The sequence below is a fragment of the Miniopterus schreibersii genome (genome assembly GCF_964146895.1).
Source record: "Miniopterus schreibersii genome assembly, chromosome: 3".
Lineage (NCBI taxonomy): Eukaryota > Metazoa > Chordata > Mammalia > Chiroptera > Miniopteridae > Miniopterus > Miniopterus schreibersii.
Window position 1 is genome coordinate 85106333 of NC_138103.1, and position 23280 is coordinate 85129612.

At 43.9% G+C, this 23280-nt stretch overlaps 1 protein-coding gene across 1 annotated transcript in view; it reads right to left on the reverse strand.

Moving 5' to 3' along the window:
* The window catches only part of ANKH (ANKH inorganic pyrophosphate transport regulator), a 113324-nt gene that overhangs the window by 33192 nt on the left and 56852 nt on the right, over positions 1–23280 (reverse strand). Inside the window, exons 2-3 of the mRNA XM_081131954.1 lie at positions 11961–12177; positions 1648–1766 (exon numbers count right to left, since the gene is read on the reverse strand). Of these exons, the coding sequence (XP_080988080.1) occupies positions 1648–1766; positions 11961–12177 (336 nt within the window). The remainder of the gene's footprint in view (positions 1–1647; positions 1767–11960; positions 12178–23280) is intronic.

Consider the following 23280-nt stretch of genomic DNA (forward strand, 5'->3'; position numbering starts at 1 on the left):
ACCAAAAGCCATCTGGATGATAAGCTTTGTGGTTCTCAAACATTATCTCTCCAACCAATATATCAGGGCCATGCTGCAGGGGTGTGTGTGTGTGTGTGTGTGTGTGTCTGTGTGGGCATATGTGTTTGGGGAGATGACCTGCTCTTTAGAAATGCTCCTTAATTTGTTTTTTATTAGAAATCTCTTACCTTTGGGGTCTTTGGGGGAACCGATAGAGAAACATGGAAGAAAAGGGTGCCAATCACACACGTTTTTGGTGTTATACGGAGTGTTAGAAACTCTACCATGGCAAATATATGCCCTACGAACTGGTGGAAAGCTGTCAATAATCTAACTGGAGGCAAACTAAGACTTTGGTAACATCTGAGAAGATGGGCCATTTATTTTTACCTGGCTTCATTCTTCCATGGATTTGGGGCTGCAGCCTCACTTTAATACAGATATCCACTCCCTCATGCGTCTAATGTATATAAAACCTGAGGCTGGGATGGTAAAAACTGTACAGATTAACATATTAAGTCTCCTTCCAAGGGTAATTTAAAATGAAGCCCAAAGAAAGGGCTTATTTTTCAGCATTGCATATGATTGGCACATGTATACATATGGGTTTTTTTTTTGGTTTTTTGTCTTTGCTAGGCCTCCTTTATGTCTATAACACAGATGGATAGAAAAAAAGCATTGTATGAGAGGTCTTCAGAATCCTGACAAAGAACTTAATCTATGGAAGTGAGCTGCCCCCTTAGCTAATGTGGTAAAGCTGGTGTTTAAAGGAATGAAATCCTATAGTACGTTAAAGAGATTCTTATTCTAAAAAGCTTTAGGTGTTTATACCACACAAGTGGTAAGTTTATCAGAAAGCTATCCTGATCCCTCAATCCTGAATATATCAGAAGAGAACTTTACATTTAAATCAAAATTTTCAAATGGGCTCTGGTGCTGCTTGCCAGAACTTACCACAAGTACAGACAATTCTCATAATATAAACTGACAAGATGGACTGGTTCAAGGCCAATGGTTGATTGGAACCCTTCTGACTACTGTATAAAATTGTGCAGCCACTATGGAAATCAGTATGGTGGTTACCCCAAAAAGTAAAAAGAAAATTACTATATGATCCAGCAATTCCACTTTTGGGTATATACCCAAGAGAATTAAAACAGGGACTGAAAGAGATATTTGTACCCCCATGTTCATAGCATATTATTTACAATAGCCAAATGGTGGAGGTAACCCAAATGTCCATTTTTTGAATGAATAAATAAAATGTGGTATATACATACAACAGAATATTATTTATCCTGATACAGGACATTCTGATACATGCTACAACATGGATGAATCTTGAAGACATTATACGAAGCAGGTCACAAGAAGACAAATGCTGTATGATTCCACTTATATGAGGTCCTTAGAGTAGTCAAATTCATAGATGCAGAAAGTAGAAGGGTGGTTGCCAGGGGCTGGGGGAGGGGGCATGGGGAGTTAAGAGTTTAGTGGGGACAGGGTTTCAGTTTTATAAGTTGAAAAGAATTCTGAAGATTCACAACAGCGTGACTGTACTTCATGCCGCTGAATTGTATACATAAAAATGGTTAAAACGGTAAATTTTACGTTCTCTCTGTTTTACCAATGATATTCTCTACTCACCATCGCATCCATGAAAGGGAAGGCAGCAAGATAGAGGAAGGCCCTTCTCGTTTTGCTCCCCACGGATTCGTCCACATGGTGCAGTTTGTTGATAATGTAGTAGCCTAGGTCACTATAAGCTGCGAAGGGTCCAAAGAACATACAGGGCAATATTTAGAAAACGTTACCTTTATATGCTTTTCTCTCAAAAGTTTAAATGCAATTTTAAATATAATATATTTTTTAATTAGAAAATTTAGATGAGCAAAAAGGAAACCATCTACAATCTCATCCCTCTACCGGGGTGGGTGGGAGGGGTCATGGTAAAATACTCTAGGCCCTAACTACCCAGTTCTTTTATGGGGGGGGGGAGTGTGTGGGGCATGCACGTGTGTTTTAACAGAAAATGTGCTCATACTTATATATACTCCTTCGTAAATCCTGAACACCTTTTCATGACATGCTTCTACATTTTAATGGTTGCACTGAATTCCTTTCTGTAGGTTTACTTAGTATCAACTTACTCAGTCTCCTATTATTGTACATTTAGGCGGTTTCCATTATTTTGATATTATAAAAGAAGGCTTGATGGATAGGTTTGAAGCTAAATGTTTACACATATTCTTAATCATTTGCTAAGAGAAAATTCCTAGATATTACTATGCCCTTTCAGTAAAAATTTTACAGCTAGTTTTTCGCCATTTGCTATTTGTTTTGTTTCATTTTTGTGGGGAGGAGGGCGGCAACCTTGGGTATAGCCCTGCCCAGTGGAAAAATGATATCTCTGAGGTGCTTTTGAAGTCCCTCCAACATCAGGATTTTCGACCAGTGTGTGACTGGAACATAATGGGAACTTGACAGAAGTGGGCTGAATGGCTGTGCAGGTGCCAAACAGATATAAAGGCAGAAAAACGGTCTCGTGTCAGCCAGCCATCCCCGTGGAGAGCGGCAGCCAGGACGAAGCAAAACGGTGAGGTTTTCTGCCTCGTTGATACATGTTCAGACTCCATGGCAGATGATCGTCTCTGTGCTCCTCCTAGTGTCTGACATAGTGCTCTAATGGCAGTGCCCCTGGCAGTGCTCTTTCATAAGTAAGAGCATCCGTGCACTTGACGACCAGAGAAGCTGCTTCGAAAGCAGAAAGGAGATAGACGCAGCGAGAGTCCCACTTCATGAGAAACAATAAGAACCTCCCCCCACTGAAAAGCTTGGGGGATGACTTATTACTATATTACTGGTAAAAAAAAACACCCCACAATTCTCCATCCTTTGTCAGGGTTAGTATTGAATTATGGGAATTGAGGTCTTCAGGATACCACAGATATTTAAATGCACAAATGGGAATCCCACTGCGGGCAGAGGTGCAAATAAGTGATTTCAAGGGGTAGAGGCAGGAAGGGCTAAGACATGCAGAGAACAAAGAAGGTGGGGGAGACAAATGCAGGAGCAGAGGGCCAAGTCCTCCAAGGAGGGCAGAGGGGAAATCCGTAAGGGGAGCCGCCAGGTGAGCAAAGGTGTCGGGTGTGGAATGTGGCGAGGCCATCAGGGCCCCTGCAGCAGCAAGAAGATACATCCAGGAGGGGAGGTGCCACGTGGCAGAAAGAAGAAAGATGTGGGAGGGTGGGATTAGTGACAGCCAAGGGACAGGGAAGGAAGGAGGCAGCTGCATGTGTTTGGATCAGAAGGCACACGGACAAAACTGGATTAGAGAAGGCTTGACTGAGGCACTAAGACAAGAGATAAGCTGACAGAATCACAAAGCAATGTGAAGATGTACTTCATCACACAAACTGTCTATTTCAGGCACCAAACCTTGGAAATTTCATCTCAGAGTTTATTGTTGCTCCTATTTATCTGTACATGTGCTTTCATTCAGTCAGGAAACGTCCATGGTGCTGGGACCTGCAAGCAGATGGTGCTGACCTTGCCCACATCACTGCCCCACCCCGGCAGGGGCCACCCCAGCATAGCCACACACAAGCTACTCATGCTGGCGAGCAGAGCAGTGCGATGCCAAGTGCAAGAGCCCGGGCCTGGCTATGAATAGCTCAGGAGCTAAATCTCCCTGGTAAAGGTTAGGGTTGATATAAAATGCCAGCTGAGTGGACTTGAATGTACAGCCAAAGCTGGGGCCACACAACTGGTGAAAGACGGAGATCTAGAGGGTGGTGGAATGGCTTGAACTGTGTCCCCCCACAATCCCTATGTTGAATCCTAGCCCTCAGTCCTCAGAACATGACCTTATTTGGCAACAGGGTCACTGCAGATATAATTAGTTAAGATGAGGTCATCCTGGAGTAGAGTGGGCTCCCAATCCAATACAACTGGTGTCCTTCGCATTTGGACAGAGATAGACACACACAAGCGGAACTCACATGAACCTGAAGACAGAGAGCAGGTGATGCCTGCACAGACCAAAGAAGGTCTCAGATGCCAGCAAAGCACTTGTAGCTGGGGGACAGGCCTGAACAGAGTGGTCCTCCCAGCCTCAGAAGGAACCAACCCTGCTAACACCTTGATCTTCTGGCTCCAGAACTGGGAGGCAACACATTTCTGTTGTTTGAGCTGCCCCGTCTGTGCTACTTTGTTAGGACAGCGCTAGCAAGCTCATATAGGAGGCTTCTGAGAAAGGGGTAGAGAAGTATTTTCCTGGGAGACTCCGGGGCAGTGGCAGGAAAGATGGGACCTGTGCTTGAGAGCGGGGCATCTTGTTAGCTGTGTGGCCTACAGGGTAGAGATCAATGTAAATAAGCTGTTCTACCCTTTGTAAATATACCTACTTATGTCAGAATATTTTAACTAACAGCGCCTTTCTGCAGGGTAACAGAGGAAACATTACAAGCTTAACAGGGTCTGAAGGGTTGATGGGGGATGAGCCCAGCCCAGCTTTCTAATGCCACCAGAACGTCCCTCTCATCCCTGCCCTTTCCAGCCTGCAGCTGGTGCTGGCTCCTCCAGGGTCCCCAGGCCCCAGGGTACTTAGAGACCTATGGGTCCAAGGCTGCCTTCGCTTCTCTCTGCTTCTTTTCCTCTTTTAGGTACTAGAAAAATTCAGAGGCCAAGGACGCCCCCCCACCCCATTCATTTTTTCCTTCCTCCTACTCCTCCCCTACATGGTGGAAGAAGAGTCACAAAAGTGGTTTTCACCCTGTGAGCTGGGAATATAAAATCCCAGCAGCTGTCTACCTCCTCCCCTTCCCTCCCAGCCTGTGCCCTGGAGCTGCTTCTGGCTGGAGCTGTCGGCTGGGGGTAATTTGTTTAAAGGGCTTTGCATAATCCCTAATTACCAGGCTAGCTGCCTTAACAACACCTAGTAACCTTCAACTTCTATAAATTGCTTTCCCAAGATTGTTCTGAAACAGCTTGTATTCCTTATAAAAAGCAGAACATTAAAAAGAAAAATTAAACAAGGTTTTTAAGCAGATGTAAATGGGTTTCCTGACGTGGCTGCAGCAAGAGGACATTGACCTGACCTATTTACAGGTCAGCAGCTTTGACCCCACCCAAACAAGAAGAAACCAGAGGTCCCATTCAGATCCCTGGCTCCTCTGACCTGAGCCCGCCTGCGGCATGGGCCCTGTCCAGAATCAGTGGTTCTCAAGCTTGTTCATCCAGTAGTTACCAGCCCTTGTTGCAAAATGCCACGAAATAGTAATATTAACAGAAACAAGTCTATATACCTGTATTTTCCCATGGGAATTGAGGAGAAAGCCCTCCTCCCATTTTAACAAAAGGATAATATGTGTATTGCCAAGAGGCAAATTTGAGAACCCTTACTCTAATTCAAATCCCCAAGTTACCATGCTTGAAAGTCTCAATGTTGATCGGCTCACTATGTTCTGTTCATTAGGCTTTTCACAGGGGCCGGTAACTTCACCCTTGTGTCTCTAATGTATCATTTCCAAAGTGTGTGTTTGCATGACTGATATTTAAATCACTTTAACACAAATGGTTGAATGACTTATGTGTCTAGCAGTGTGCCACCTAACCCAGCAGTAGAGAGGCTGGTCATCTGCGTCAGGCTGAGTCACAGACATGCGATAAGTTGGTCTATAATCCGCACCATGCAACGTTCATCTGGAAGATGTGGGGATGGGAGGTAAAACATTGCCCAGGCCTTGGAGAGGTAGCATAAACCTATACACAAAGTAAGTAAAGTTAATGTAACAAAAACTCTATCTCACTGGTATCAAGACTTGGAAGAGTGGGTTTTGTAATGATTTACTGTATAATATGTGCTTATTCCCTAGAGAACATGCCTTAGTCATGTCTGAATTCCTAGGATCTAGCCCAGCATTTGCCATATAGGAGGTGCTTAATATATATTGATTGAATAAATGCATGAATCCATACTCCCCAAAGAGGTGATTGGGACAGACTGACTGCAAACATGTCCCAGCAGAGGCCATGTAGATGAACCAGCGAGCCCACCAAGATCAGGAGAGCCTCCTCCTGACTGTCAGCTGACCACAGAGGCATAAGCACAGCCACGTCCAAAAGAACCGCCCAGCCAACCCATGGTCTGGTGAGCAAGAATAAATGCTTGTGCTGTTAATCACTGAGTATAGGGGTGGTTTGCTTCTATAGCGATAAATTATGAGACTATAATGAAACTGCCTGTTCCTTCCTAACATCCTTGTTGGTTAAATTACATCGAACTGTACCAATTCACCCTTTACAGGGCTGCTTTATGATCTATTAATAATGGGAAAGTCTGTTGACAAAGGAAGACTGAGAAACAGAACCATCCAGAAATAACTTCACCTGTTCACCAAAAAAGTGCTGTTCCTCTGAGCTCTGCTGACTGCCAAGGCTGTTTTGGGACATGGAAGAGGCCTTACAGGTCACTGCTGACAATAAACATGTCAAGAAATAAGAAATCCACAGCAGTGGTTTCTACATCTATGTGAATTAGGGGGTCAGGCAACACTAATGCCACACAAGTGAGATTAAGTTGAAACTGAAACCAAATGCAAGGTCATCAAGTTTTCCTCTCTTTTATAGATTGAGGGAGAAACAGGATAACACCCACTGGCCTAATTTAAGATCCGGCGATAGTAAACCCTATGATTGCAATTTTAAAAAATGGTGTCTCATGCCCTAACTAGTTTGACTCAGTGGTTAGAGTATCGGCCTGAAGGGTCCTGGGTTCAATTCTAACCAAGGGCACCTGACTTGGCTGCAGGCTCAAACCTTGGTGCCGGTCAGGGCGTGCGAGGGAGGCAACCAGTTGATGTGTCTCTCTCACATCGATGTTTCTCTCTCTATATATCTCTCTTTCTCTCTCCCTCTCTCTCTCCTCTCCCCCTTCCACTCTCTCTGAAAGGCAATGGAAAAATTATCTCTGGGTGAAGATTAAAAAAAAAAAATGGTGTCTCATAGATGAGTCCATGACAAGAGTAATGGCTGCTGCAATTTACTTAAAAAGGGACACTTATTGGCAAGTGTCCAAAAAGGCCAAAAACAAAAAGCCAAAAATACTCTAAAGTATTCTATGTGTGTGCACAGAATAGACATGAACTTCTGGGCCAGTGGATCTTCCAGTCTTCAAGTCTGTCAGTCCAATACCATTTGAAGTGTCTTCTCATTGGGCGTACTGCACAAGGTTTTGGGGTGGGTGGTTGTTGGATACATTTTTTCCTGCAGCTATCTTTCCCCCACAAACTCCACCACACATTGCCAGGGAAGTGCCTGTGCAGTTAGTAGGATCTGCTCCAGCCACGTTTAGGGAAACCCATAACCATGTACAATCTCTCAAGGACAGGACACTGCCTGGCTCACTGGTGGGGTCCACAGAGAAAGAAAAAAAATCAGAGAAAACAAATATGAAACACAAGGAAGAAAAATTCTTCAACCGCTGCAAATGTAATGAAAAGGACCTAGTACTGGGGCAAACACAGTTACAGAGCTTTTGGTGCTCTTTGACCTGAGGCTGCCTCTAAAGTCCTACTGTGACCCGTTAACTGATGTGCAGAGATGACGCAGAGGGAAGGTAAGGAGCTATGTCTGAAACTGGTTTTTCAAAGCTGGAGATGCTCACATTCGAAATGCCTTCTTAGTGAGGAGGACCTTCCAGCAATTGATAAATTATGAGTAGATACTGAAGAGTATGAAGCGTCAAAATTTATCCAGATTGGGGGGAAAAGCAAAGGGAGAGAAGATTGTGCTGGGAACCAGGATTTTTCTAATGCCTGGAAGCATCATGGAATACACAATCTTGGAAAAAAATAACCTTAGAGTACCTAGCCATGGCACTAGTTGGTAACCAAGGAGATTATGCAGAATGATAAAATGCATCTAACTTCTCTAAATATTAAAAATTTCTTTGGAGATCTTGAGGTTATAAAGAAGCAAAAAGCAGAATATATAGCTCTTTCTTGGCTAAAGCTGTATTAAACATTATCACACAAATGCTAGAATAAATCTGCTTAATTCAATATGGTTGTCCCTGACACGTCACAAAAAAAGCCCACTGCTATGAAAGGGCCTCCAAGTTACATGGATACAGCCATAGGGCTCCCTGCATAATGTCCCCCTGCTCGTTTCTGCTTCCTACTTGGCACTTCCCTGATCTCTTTCCCTTTCTCTCTTCCTCCCTCCCCCTTTTGCTATCTGGGTTGTCTACTGAGCTCTTCTATAGTCTCAGGCTCCATACTTCCTTTACCTGGTCACCTGCCCCAATCCTAGTACAGGGTGCCTCTCACATTCAACACTGAACTTTTTTTTTTTTTTTTAATATATCTTTACTGATTTCAGCGAGAGGAAAGGAGAGGGAGAGAGAGAGAGACAGAAACATCAATGATGAGAGAGTCATTGATCAAGCCCACAACCCGGGAATGTGCCTTGACCTGGAATCGAACCCCGATTGCCTGGATCCTAGGTCGATGCTCAACCGCTGAGCCATACCCGGCCGGGCAACACTGAACTCTTTCTTGCTTTATTTCCCAATTTCTAAATGCATGACTACTGTGTGGCTCCCACATCCTTTCCTCACCAAGAGCTCCTTCCCTCCTATTTGCTCACTGCTACTCTGCTTTCTCAAGTCCAGGGGTGGTTTTTAAGTCTCCCAACTTTGACTTTGGTTTACCTTTACCATCTCTCAAAAGCTCTCACTAGCTGCAAATGGCTTTTGCCAGCATTCCTCCAGAAGTTGGTGCTAAACAAGCATGTTTCCCTTTGGACTGCATCTACTCAAGGAGAAGGGTGTATCTGGCCACCATATCTTCTGTACCTATCACACCTCTGTCCCCAACTTTTGATCAATGGGACCTGGAATAACATGCACATCCTATTTGCTCAATAAATCTTTTGTTGGACCAGTGATAGGACAGATGGGGATTAGATTATTTTAAAAGCGAGTTAAAGAGCAATTCTTACTTTCGTTCTTCTTTAGTCAAAGCAGGAAGATCAGCTCTGTTAATACCAGTGGTATATCTATTTACAGTTAACATTCATATTAATAACATCATAAGGGAAGATGGATGAATTGAGAAAAATTTTTCTTTTTGAGGCATCATGCTGGGAAAAGTAACTAATATTGAAAAGAATAAAATGAATAAAAGATTAAGTAGGAAACAAAGCAGATAGAAACCAAGAAAAGTTGGCCATTTAGCTGGAATAAAAAAAAAAAGCAGAACGCTGGGGTGTTTGTTGTTAAAACCACAAGCTACGTAATAGGCAAGAAGAGCCACCTTTTGGAATTTTATATAGCTATAGCAAAATATTAACTTAGAGCACTGGGTCAAATTCTCGACCCTATCTTATATCAAAGAGAAGGGAAAAATTAGAAACAGTTGTGCTGAAATACAACTCACGCATTCAGAGCCAGGTAAGAGATAACCCACTCCCTCCATGAGGCCTTTCTGAACCAACCCCTAAGAGAAGGAATCTTTCTCCTCTACACTCTCACATGTCCTCATATAAATGCCATTGAAAAATTGGAAGATCTTGATAAGAAAATAAATTCACTAAGGCAATGGGGAAACAGCGCCTAAAAGGGGAAGTTTAAGACCATCAGGCTAGCTTCACCTGAACAAAAAAATATAGCGAAGTTAACTTTCAAGCCTGGATTCCCCTGGTTCGTATTTCTACTCTGTGAGTTAAGCATGGTGAGTTTGTGACATATATATGGCTTCCTGTGCTTCCTGCAGGCCCCTCAGGAGCTGTGCATGAATGGAGTAGATATTCATTTCAATATCTGTCCAAGCAAGTATCATTAGGAAGACAGCCTGAGAGCACACAATGGCTTCTCGAGTCTGATATATTTGGAATATTTGCCTTTTTGGTTAATCTATTGTCATTGTTCCCCTGCCACAAGCAGTTATCCAAGAGGTGACTGGTAAAGGAGAAATGTAAGCAGCTGTTTTCAGCATTACTAAGACATGCATATGGGTTTAAGTGTCTAGTGTAGGTGACACATATAGTAGAATCTGAATGGGGGGATGTTTATTGATGGTAGAAAAATAGTTTTGGAAAATATTGGGGATGGCGAGAGAGCCACATATGTCTGGAGCCTGTGGTCAAGTTAATGGGAAACAAAAAATGAGCAAGGCCTGGATGTAGAAAAGCTAATGGGATTACTAAAAAGGGGGGAGGAAGGAAGGGGAGCAAAGATGCTCGCTGCGGCAGACAACAGCAGGCAGAGGGGTTAAAGACAGTGACATGAGGCCACCAAACTAGAAGAGGGCAAGTCATTAAAATCTGAGTTTTGAGTGTTCAGAAGAAACTGATATGTGCTTTCTCAGCCACTGTAGAAAGCACCTGTTTGGTGGAAGGAAAAACACTATGATTGTAAAAATATTAGAAGTGAAAAAACTAATTGCTAAGTATATCTGGAATGTAGAACCACTTTGGTTCAAAGTTAAGATGTTATGATTCTACTTTAAACTGGAAAAGCCTCGATTTAACTTGGAAAATGGCACTGACATTTTTCTTCATGACCACACGCCCCTCAGAGTTTCCTAACACAGGACACAGCTCTTATCTTCCATAGTTCCTGACAGCTACTGGCAAGCTATTCCTCCCGAAGCCTTATTCAACTGTGACTGAGACACAGAGCGGTGGGTTTATCCAGAAGCCCAAATAAAAAGACTAGTAGCAAAAAGGAACTAATCTATCTGTTTAGACAAAAATTTATTTAGACCTAATTCATATCATGTACGGGAATTGTCTCAAATACATATACCATCTTTGAAAATAGCCCAGATCAAATTTAGCTGCAGAAAGTTTCTTTAAAACTTAGTTCACCAGCTAGTATTTGGGGCATAAGTTGGGGAGAGAAAGGCATCTCCTCTCAACCCCACACCCTAAAGCTCTGAGCTCACATTAAATGGTGAATGTCAACACTTTGGCTGAACATTTGGCTCATGAGCAGCAGCATCCTCTCATCCCCACTGTTCTTAGCACAAAATTCTATGCTACACTGAAAAGGCAAACCACAAGGACCTTACTCCATTAGCTTACAGATTCACAGTTAGGCGAGTAAACATTAGCTGCCATCTGAATCCACTGGAAATGGCTTGGGGTTATCCTCTGGCTCCTTTATTCAACATTGTTCTCCTACACCCAGTGCCAGTTTTAAGGTACACAATGGGTTTATGAAATGTCATTCACAGGTTCTGGGCAACTGGGTTCAATAGGTGTGCCATTCAATTTTTATGCCAGGTAAGTCGAGTTGTTTTAAAGCCAAGAAGTCCTAACATTATGGCCTTGAGGTTTTATCACGGAGAAGGCAGCAGAAGTAGAACTCCCGCCCTAAAGGAAGGTTTGCCGAGGTCTTGGCGTAACTGTAGGCGAGTGACTGACTATATGTATGACACAGCTTCCTTGTTACAAGGAAAGAATTCTATGACAAGAGTATTGAGTCTTGCCTTTGAATAAAACAGAATAATGAAGTCCTTTGGAAGAAGTTAATTTTAATACATAAACTGTCATTTGTTCTCACTACTGACAAGTGCTAATTTTAAACAACATCCTTTTATACTTATTCTTCAGGTTAAGTGAGTGTATGAGAATGCACGTCCCTAACAAAAGCCCCTGCTACCCTGTGGACCCTGCTGAATGCTGATCCTAGACCGCATCACCTATTCATGAAATCTCTCCCTCTGCGGCACAGCGTTTGGAAATCAGGGAAAGGAAACTACAGCTTCCCAGAGAAATCACATCTTTTCTTGAGCTAGGAGCACAAGCTCCATTCCTTCCAGCTCTTGAAATTTGCATGAGAAAGTTAATCATTACCGTTTAAATCACTTGTTATAATAAATGCTTTTAAATGAATGAAGAAGACTGAGAAATTACCAAAGCTAGATTCTTAAGTGATGTGTCAACAGCCTTACCTATGAGGGTGTGAAAGACAGCGGCGATGGCACCAGCGACCACCATGCACAGGACAGCTTTGGTTCTGTCGCGCTTGCTGTTGACAAACACCAGGCCCACGTTTTTAAAGTCACTCATGGGGCCCGTGAAGAACTTCATGAGGGAATAGGCGAGCCCATAGCTGGCCAGCATCTCCACTGCGTCCTCCTTGACAGCCGCGATGCCCCGGTTCAAGGCCTGAGGGAAGACAACCCACAAACAGATTAGAACGGTCTCCTCTCCTGGGAATCACACCTCAGAAAGCAAGCACAACAGAGTATGTTCCCATGGAAACACTAAGCAGCTTATAGGGTAAACATCACTGTAATTTCATGAAAGTTATTAGTTTTCATTTTCATCCGTATTAGCTTCAGTTTGAAGTAGCTTCCTGTGGGGGAGATGCCTGTCCATTAAAGTCATAGAAGAAACCTCAACGAGCATTTTATGTTAATATCAGGAAATAATTTGAAAATGTTCTGGTTAAAAGCTTAACATGTTAAATGTTATTTGTAGGCTGAATTTGTTTAACAGCAATAGGCATTCTGGAAATGAGTCAACCACTTTAGATGGAGCAGATGATTTTTTTTTAAATGAATGTGTGTGTGTGTATGCACATGCCCAAGCATGTGCATAACCTGAAATACTGTGCATGTATTAGGTAGGTATCCTTCATAGCCTAGAGTGAGTTCTAGGCTGTGAAAAAAGGTATTGAATAAATTTATTATACCATCAATGGATGCTATTTACCTGAATCCTACTGTATTTTAACTTGAAATACATTCCTAAATTCTGTGCAGACAGATATGAAAAGAAAACCTTTAAACCATAAGTACTATTTTTTTTTTAATTTATTTTTTTACTTTTTAAATTTATCTTTATTGTTGAGAGTATTACAGGTATACCATTTTCCCCCCCAATTGATCCCCTCCACTTCCCTCCCACCTCCTTCCCAGGCCTTCACCCCGTTATTAACTGTGTCCATGGGTTATACATATAACTTCTTTGGTTAATCTCTTCCCACCCTCCACCCCCCTTCCCTCTTTCCCCTGAAATATGATCATCTGTTACATGTGTCAATGTCTCTGGATCTATTTAGTCCATTAGATTCTTTTGTTCATTAGCTTCTTGTTAAAGAAGACCCTTCAACATTTCCTGTAGTGCTGGTCTGGTGGTGATGAACTCCTTTAGCTTTTCCTTGTCTGAGAAGCTCTTTATTTGACCTTCAATTCTAAATGATAGCTTTGCTGGGTAGAACAATCTTGGTTGTAGTTCCATGATTTTCATCACTTTGAATATTTCTTGCCACTCCCTTCTGGCCTGCAAAGCTTCTGTTGAGAAATCAGCTGACAGTCGTATGGGTGCTCCCTTGTAGGTAACTAATTGCTTTTCTCTTGCTGCTTTTAAGATTCTCTCTTTGTCTTTAACCTTTGGCATTTAAATTATGATGTGTCTTGCTGTGGGCCTCTTTGGGTTCCTCTTCTTTGGGACCCTCAGTGCTTCCTGGACTTGTAAGTCGATTTCTTTCCCCAGGAAGGGGACGTTTCCTGTAATTATTTTTTCAAATAGGTTTTCAATTCCTTGGTCTCTTTCTTCCCCTTCTGGCACCCCAATAATACAAATGTTGGGCCTCTTGAAGTTGTCCCAGAGGCTCCTTATACTATTTTTCATATTTCTGGATTCTTTTTTCTTTTTGCTCTTCTGATTTGGTGTTTTTTGTTTCCTCATGTTCCAAATTGCTGGTTTGATTCTCAGTGTCCTCTATTCTGCTGTTGATTCCCTGTAAATTATTCTTCATTTCAGTTCCTGTAGCCTTCATTTCAAATTGGTACTTTATTATGTATATGTTATCGATTTTCTCAGTTATTTCCCTAACAGTCTGCTTAAACATCCTTATAACCAAAATTCTGAACTCTCTATCTGTTAGCGTGCTTGGATCTATTTCATTTAGTTCCTCTTCTAGAGATTTCTTGTGTTCTTTCCTTTGTGACATCTTTCTTTGCCTCTGCATTTTGGCTGCTTCCTGGTGTTTGTTTCTATGTATTAGGTAGAGCTGCCATGTCTCCTGGAATTGGTAGAGTGGCTTTGTGTAGTAGGTGTCCTGTAGGGTCCAGCGGCTCAGCTTCCCCAGTCACCTGAGCTGGGCCTTCTAGGTGCTCCCCTGTGTGGGCTGTGTGCACTGTCCTGTTGTAGCTGAGCCTTGGTTGCTGTTGGCGTCCCTGGGAGGAACTGACCCCCAGACCAATCAGCTGTGAGGACCAGCTGCAGCTACAGCCCGAGAGCTTCTGTGCTGGAGACACCCTTATGGATCAGGATTTACTTCAGTGGAGCTTTGGTGTTCACCAAGTGCGCCCCTTGAGTGTCACTCATGGATGTGGTAGGATTGTAATCCAGTGTGGTAGACTCTGATAACCAGGTGCACTGTCTCTGGGGCCTCCCGGGAGGTGCAAAGTCAGCCTCTGCCAGTGCCTTGCCCAGGGCCACCCAGCATGAGCTACACAACAAACTGTAGTTGGCTGCTCCTTGTGCTGGGCTTGGAGGTGTCCAGGAGAGGCCAAGCTATGAGCCAATGCAGGCTGCCGCTAGTGCCAGGCCTGGGGCCGCTTATCAAGCTGTATGGGGCACACTGAGGCCAGCTGCTGCTTGTTTGAGAGATTTTAGGAAAGTCCTAAGCATGAGGCTCGAGAGGTCACTTGCATAGAAAAGCCCCTGGAAATGGCCCGGATGAGCTTCAGGTGGGGAGGGGCGGGGCCTCCGGGAATCACGGGGGGGGGGGGGGGCCGAAGGTGTGAGTCAGGTGCTGGAGGTTCAGAGAAGCGCCTGCCTGCCGGCCATGTGCGGGGAGGACTCGCCACAGGAGCAACAGCCTCTGCCAGCCCTTCTGCCTGGGAGGAAGCCGCCCCCCAGCTCTCGCCCGGATTCCAGGCAGGTTAGTTCCTCCCCGAGTGTCCCAGGTCCTTTCAGGCTGCTGCCCGGCGCTGGGCTCAGAGGGAGCGTCTGAGGGAGTCCGTGCCGGGCCCTTTAGAGGAGCTGCTGGGGCTCCCGCAGCCTCCCTGACCCTCAGGGACAGTCCTGGCTGGTTTCACAGCCCAGAGTTGTGGGGACGTCTCTTCCCGGCCTGGAGCCCTGGGCTGGGGGCCTGCTGTGGGGCTGGGACCCCTCCTTCCTCCGGGAAACCTCCGCTGCCGAGATTCCCTCCCGGGTTTCAACCATGGACCTGGGTGTGGGCCTGCAGCACGTCTTTGTGATTCAGCCCCGATCCGCCCGCGTCTGCGCCCCTTCTACCGGTCTCGGTGCTCCTTCAGGTCCCTGGTTGTCGGGCTTCTGTTCAGCCAGATTTCAGGAGGCTCAGAGTGTCGGTGGTTCTGTATTTTAGTTGTAATTTTGATGTGGTTGCGGATGCGGCGGGTGCAGCTGTTACCTGCGCCGCCATCTTGTTGTTCCTCTACATATGATTTTCCAGTAGTATTTTTAAATAATGCTTGCTCAAGGAGATGGGACCATAGCATACTCTGATTATGTTAACCATCCTCCGTGAGGGACACTCTGAGGTACTGAGTTCCTGGTCAGGATGGTATTTCCAAAGGAACTTTCCCACCAACCAGACAAAAATCAGTTACATGGGAGATGGTGGCAATGGATGTCCAAGTGGAGAGAATTTTATTTTTAAAATGTGACCAGAACACTCTCTCTGTCGTTAGGAAGAGACAACAGACTAAGTCAGCTTTTTGTAGAGTTATATACTTTTAAAAATAGATGTTATGGCCCAGGTGTGGCTCAGTGGTTGAGCATCGACCTATGATCCAGGAGATGGAGGTTCGATTCCCGGTCGGGGCACATGCCCGGGTTGGGGGCTCGATCCGCAGCAGGGGGCGTGCAGGAGGCAGCCGATCAATGACTCTCTCATCATTGATGTTTCTATCTCTCTCCATCTCCCTTCCTCTCCCTGAAATCAATAAGGATATATATTTTTTAAAAAGATATTATGTTTTAGAGTAGTTTTAGGTTCACAGCAAAATGGAGCAGAAAGTACAGACTGTTTCCATACAGCCAACACTCCAACACACACACAGCCGCCCCCTCTATCAGTGTTCCCCACCAGCGTGGGACATTTATTACATCAATGCACCTACAGTGACGCATCATTATCACTCAAAGCCCATAGTTTGTTAGGGTCCACGCTTGGTGTTGTACATTCTAGGGGGTTTTGACAAATATGTAATGACATGTGTCCACCATTATATAGCTGAACATTCTATGCAAAGCACTGTTAGCAAAATATGTATTTATAGGAAAGTACCAATGTGCAAAATGATTTGAGAAAAATCTAGAATAAAAATGAATGATAGCTACAGGAATTCAGTACCATTCTTCTGACAAAGTTGGTATTATATAAGGTAGTTTCTGGTATTTGTTTCCAATTATTTCTCTAACCCTCTTTGCGTTTTTTCCAATAATAACATAAAAATTTCCATAAGAACCTTCTTAGCCTTTGCAGAGCACACCTACCACAATGCTTTCCTTAAAAGCAAATTTCCCTTCTGCCAAAGCTGATCTAATACCTTACACCCCAAAGCACGATAAAAACTGAGAAGCTCCCTGATGCTAAGTCCTGTGTTCAATAGGCAGATTTAGTCAGAGGGCTCCTGCTATGTCAAAACCTACCACTTGGTAATCTTCCAAATTAATTTCGTTTTGGACTTCTGCAGTGGATGGCGTTGGCATCCCGCCCAGATCCCTGTACTGGGCAATGCACCCATCCCCAGATATTGTGAATTGGCCACTAATGGCTCACAGCTGCCTGCTTCGCAGGGAAAACTGCCCCCAGCCACTTTGGGTAGGTTAAACTACATTTGACCCCCAGGCAGCACGCGGCCAATGGATGGCTGACACGGGGGTGTAAAAGGTCAGCTCCCCTGCCTTAGTGAGGGACCATTCTGGTACAATTCATGCTCCAGAGCTCCCCGTGGGATCAGGAGGAAGCTCATCTCCAGAGGAGACCACATCCCTACTTAACGCTTCCCTGCCACCCACTGCTTCCCTCTCCTTCTCCTGAAAGCACTTGCTGCGTGTGTCACTTGACAAGAATCCCCAACATGGGACCTTCCACAGAACCCAGCTCAGGAAACCTGCTAACTACGTTCCTCTCAGGCACTGAGAACGGTGTACAGTGGGTTCTTTTCCCTTCTTGTCCTTCCCCAAACCTATAGCTGTAAGTTGTTTACTTGTGTCATTGCTAAAATTTTGGTTAAATTTAAATGATACATGTGACTTAGCACAAGTTTTAAAAGCATACAGGAGGGCACCTAAATAATGTAGGATTAGGCTTTTATGTGTCCACTGTGATGCTTTCTATTTGCACCAACAGTTCACTGACTGAATCCGACACCTAGGGAGGGGCAGGTGACAAGGAAGCAGGCACAGGAACGACAGCGCTGTCAGCGAGGCTGAGTGTGAGAATCACGGTCACTTAGCTCAAGAATCATGGTCATTTGAAGAAAGACGACTGGGTTTAGAGCCATGCAGACCGGAGTTGGATCTGCTCCTATCACTAAACTACTGAGTGGCCTTGGCCAAGTTCCTTATTTTCGCTGAAACAACCCAACTGATCTTAGACTGATATAAGCAGTGGACAGGGCACCAAGCAGTGACCAGAGAAGGCACTTAAAAGCATGGATTTTTGCCTATTTTGCTTATCACTCTACACCTACCCCCTTGCTACAGCACAAGCACGCAAATATTTGTTAAATGAATGAGCTATTTTCTACCAGGAACTTTAATGTTCATACTAATTTTTGTGAACTTAAAAAAAATAACATTGATTGCAAGATGTTATTATTTTTAAGATATACCATTGATCTAATATTTTTAATGATCACATTAAATGTACATGGTGGTTGAAAAACATCCTGATTTTGAGAAACATTAAAATGCAAGGGAAAGGTGGGGGTGGGGAAGAAGGGGTCAGTGGGGAAGAAAGGACATCTATAATACTTTCTACAATAAAGATAAATTTAAAAAATAAAATGCAAGGGGGAAAAAGAGCTTTAGAATTGAAGACATGTGATATATTAACATTATCAGACTTTTTATTAGTCCCATTTGTAGCAAGTATTTCCCCCAATTTGTTCCCTTTCTTAACTTCATGATTCTTTTGACACAGAAATATTAAGTTATTATGTAGCTGATCAATCATTTTATGGCGTTTCTTTCCTTACACATGGACTCTGCCATTCATACCCACCCATAGATAAGGTAATTTTGTTCTAGTTTATGGTTTCACTTGCACACTTAGCTTTTTAATCCTCCTGGAACTCATGCTGTGAGATATGGCTTAAAATTAATTTTCTCAAAATAGTTTATTGCTTTAAAACCAGTTTGAATAAAACACCCGTTGCCCATTTATTTGGGATGTTTCCTTATCAGTCATTAGTTCTTACATGGCCTTCAGTCACTGATTGTTTGCATCATCTGTTGGTCTCAATTTGCTTACCCTGTTTTTCTTCACAGTATGTTCATCATCTGACATTATATTGTCTATTTACTTGTTATTTGTCTATTGTCTCTCTTCTGCATTTGAAAGCAAACTCCAGGGCACAGAGAACTTTGTCTGGTTCACGTTACATCCCCAGACCTACAAAATGATAGGGGATCACATGACCACTATTTGACAGAATGAAGTGAAATGTACACAAGCAGTATAAATGTTTTCTGTGGCAGGTGAAGAAATGAAACATGCTAATGAGCCGGGGACTCCTTAGAGGAGCTTATTCAGATAGACTAGACCAGGAGACCCCTCCAAGGAGGTGACATTTGAGCTGAATCCTGAAGTACAAGAATGAAGAGCTAGAGGAAGGCAGAGGCCTGCAGGAGGGTCTTTAAGGAACAGAAGGGAGGCCAGTAAGAGAAGCAGAGAGGGGTAGGGTGAGTTTGGAAAAACAGGCCATGGTGAGGTCATTCCAGGTCATGATGAAGAATGTGTATTTTGTTCTAAGAGCAGTGGGGAGCCATTAAAGGGAGGCTCACACTGGCTGTGGGGATAAGAGTGCAGTGGAGAGGGAAAGGCAGAAGCAGGCAGTCAAGAGTTTTGTGGTTCCAGGAAAGAGAGGCGCTGGCTAGGACTAGGGTGGGATGGTAGAGATGAAGAGAAGTAGAGTGATTGAGAGCTTTTTTGGAGGTAAAAAGAATGGAACTGGTGGTGGATGACATGGTAGACATGAAGAAAAGGGAGAAACCAAAGATGACTTGAATTTTTTGGCTTGAGTCAGTGGTTAAATGGGGTAGCTACTGACTGAGATAAAGGGACTGGGTGGAGAAGATTTGGGAGGAAAAAGCAAGACCTCCATTTGGGAGCCCCCTGTGGAGTCTGAGCTGCCCACTGAATTCCAACAGAGAAGTCAAGTCGGATAGTTGGCTACATGAGTTTGGAGTCCAGGGGAGACATCTGGGTGATGGATATAACACATTTGGAGGTCGTCAGCATATAGATAGCATTGAAAGGCAGGAGATGACTGAGATAATCTAGACAGACTATACATAGAAAGGACTCCAAGATTCAGCCCTATAGCACTCTAGGAATAAGTTTAAACACTGTAAGGATGAAGCAAGCCTTCCATGCCATATCAGTGTTAGAACTATGCTGCAGTTGAGCATTAATGAGCTAGCTAATGCTGTTCTGGCCATGCTACCCCCAAACACTGCTGCATCTCTAGCCAAGACCAGAAAGAACAGTTGCTGTGGCTGGTAAAGAAGAAGAGCTACGGTCTTCAAATTCAGCTAAACAAGTGTCTGAGATGTCTTTGGAATGAATCAGGCCTTGAGTCAGAATTCTGTCCCCAGATAGTCATAAGTAGAGGTTCACCTGTTATTTAAAGGCAAGTTTCTAAACACTCGTGAACTTCCAAAAGGGAAGACATGTCATTAGATGAGGGCCAGATTTAACAGTACTCCAACCATTGTAAATATGAAGCTGCCCTTCAATCACAGCCTAGTTTCGTCCCAGATGGAATGGGATGGGACCTTGCTCACACGCAGCGATGTGGAACATCTTACTTAAAAACGTACCAGGGTCTAGAAGGTGTTTAGTGGGTCCTAGATGTCTTAGTTTCTCCCAGTGTCTGCCAAGTTCATGGTGTTCTGTTGTATGATTTTTACCGCCCCCAGAAAGTTAGCAAATGAGAAGATATTAAAACGTAAGAAAGAAAAAAACAACCTCCAGGGAATTGGCTAAAAAATCCCACATGTCATCTCCTTGGTATGAACGGTCTTAGATCGTTACACCCTAAGGGAGATACTGACATTTTAAACTTGGGCTCTGGAAACCAGAAACATCTCTGTACTGCATGGAGATTCTTCAGACCAAGAGTCAGCCAACTTGCCTCAATCCTGCCAATCATCTCATGCAATTGTTAACAGTAAGCATTCCTTGCTAGCTGGGAGAATGCTGTGCTCCCTGGGGAACGGGTCCAGGAGGGAGCACCTCCTCCCTGAGAGCAGGTCTGGAGCACAGCTCATCTTCTGTCTGGGAGATCTGAGGCTCTCTCTCCGTTTCTCCCACTTTATCTATTCTAATCATTACTCTTGTCACTCTCTTGACTCCTCTGCCTTCTCTATCTTGGCTCCTCCTGTCTGCCCTTCCTTACTACTCTAGCTTACATTTTATGATCATTCCTTTGACCACACCCATGTCAATACCCACAACTTATTATCTGAAAATCTCTGACCCTGAGTCATCGAATCATTTAACTATTCCACTCTTATCTATATTTATAGACTTCTACTTGGGCTTTGAAAGCGGCTGAAATCAAACATACAACAACACAGATTGCGGCCGCTACACACTCATCATCTCCACCCTCCACCGCTCTGTTACCCTTTCATCTTTTCCGTTCTCTGCTCTCAATAATCCCTCTTACTCAGCAGATAAAGTCACCTCTTATTTCATCTGGAATATGAAATCCATCAGGTAGAAAGTAAATTTTTTGTTACTTCTCCCCCTAAAACAAACCTCCACAAAACTCATTTGCCCCCAACCGTTCCTCACCTCCTCTCTCCTACTCCAACCGAAGGGTCAGTCTGACCAAGGTGAGCTTAGGGCTGTCTTCCTAGGTCTTTGCATTTTGTCCCTCCAACCTTGTCAGGAGCCTTGTCATGAGCCACCATCTTCCTATTCTGCTCGTCTGATTTTTGCCACTTGCCTGGCTTTTTCCCATCATCACCTTTCCCCCTTAGCCATAATGACTTGGAGGTTTCTAGGTTTTTCTCTCATCTCTTCTGCTTCAGCTCTTTCTCCTGATGCTTTCTTTTTTTCATCTCTTAAATACTGGTGTTCTCAGATATCTGTCTGGGGCTGTCTCCTCTTCTCACTCTATTCTTGCTCAGTGGTCCCACCCCCTCCCACACTGCAATTACTTTCTGTCTGCTCAGTGTTCTCAGAGCCACCTCTCCAGACTTTCTGGACTTTTCTTGAGCTCCAAATCCACATATTTCCAGCTGAGTATCCCACTGACACCTCACAGTCTATATTTCCAAAACTGAGTTCACCAACTAGGCTACTTGGGTTCCTGCAGACCCGGCTTCAATAAATGTATGCAATAGAAAATTTATCCATACTTGGAACAGAGCTCTGGCTATCTCAAGCAGAAGAGCGATAAGCTGATGTCCATGAGAAAGGTTAGGGGGGCTAAGCAGATGCAAAATTCGAAACAGAAGGGAAAACCTACTGGGAGGTACAGGAAATGACAGAGAAACCAGAAATGACAGCAGAGGAGAAGCAAACATTACTAAAGAGGAGACCGCTTGCAGACGAACTTAAAGATGTTTGTAACAAGTAAATTTAAAACTAATTTAGCCAGACCCCCAGACCAGCTAAGGTTTTTGAGCTGCAGGTTGCCCAAGAGAACTGGTGAGGAGTTGCCCTCGCAGTCACCCTGCCACCTGGGCTATGTGTTTTATGAGGCCTCAACTGTTTGCAGTTTCCTGGATATACCATGCTCTCTCTGGTCTAAGGGCCTTCGCTTAAGCCCTTTTCTCTACATAGAACCACCTTTACCCCTGTTCCTACCCCATTTACCTGGTAAACTAGTCATCAGTTTAGGAATCGCATTTTCTGGGAAGTGTCTCCTAAGCCCAGCTCCTTGTCTGTGCTCTGCACCCTGCACGGATCCTGGGCCCCATTACTGCAGTCATCAGGTGTGCTGTGGTTGCCTGTGTACTTGACCCCATCTCACTAGACTACTTGAGACAGGGATTGGCTTATTTGTCACCAGTTTTCCTACATCTACCCAGCACAGTGCCTGACACAGTTGAAAATCATTACATTCACAAATGAATGTGTTGTTAACTGTATCATACAGCTCATAGCTGGTAGCAAATCTGGTATCTTATGTCTGATAAATAAAATCTCCAACTGCAGATTTGGTTTTCTGGGTAAATAAACCTATGTTTGGTAGGTTCTATATATTTAAAATATGCAAAGTGATGGCAGTAGCACCGTACACATTCTTGCAGTCCTGTCCTGATATTTTCTCAAGAGATAGGCAAGGACATCCACTGGCATTTCTACTCTGCCACACTGGGCACCCAGGATGTACTGGATAAAAGTTGGCTGCTTTACTGCAGACATAAATAGAATTCAACACTGGGCCACATGATTAGTCTCTTAGGTGTAAAGCTTAAGCAAAGATTATTTCTGACTTTTTTTTTTCATGTCCTTTGGACGTCAACTGGGATACAGGACAAACTGTTCCTCTATGGAGTCAAATCCTATAACAGAAATCAGCTGCTATCAGAAGAAAACAAGAAGTTTAGATTCAAAGGATAAGAGAACTTCCCTGCCCAGATCCTGGAGAAGTCGAGAGAACCATGCCAAGAGCTCGGTATGCCACTGACAGATAACCAGGGCATGATCTCCAAATACTGAAAAGTGGGTACTTGTATGGGCAACAAGGCATCGAGAGAGATGGCCACACGATTCAGGAAGTACCAAGGGCTGGTGGACCCTGATCTTGTAACTGACATTCATGGTCACATGGTAAAAAATTGATCATGTTGCTCACATAGAAATGGCTTTCCAAAATCTTCCACACAGAGGTGATGAGTTGGAAACTGATACTGTTCCCTAAAATAGCGAGAGACTATTATATGAAATGCTAAAGTCCCTTTTTTCCCCTTTGAGTAAGATGAATACTCCCTTCGCTGGCCTCATCCTGGATTAGAAAAACCAATGGCACACAGGGCTGGCTAATAACTCTGTCTTGCTAGACTGCCATCTAATCTCTTTGATAAAAGACCACTCCTGACTAC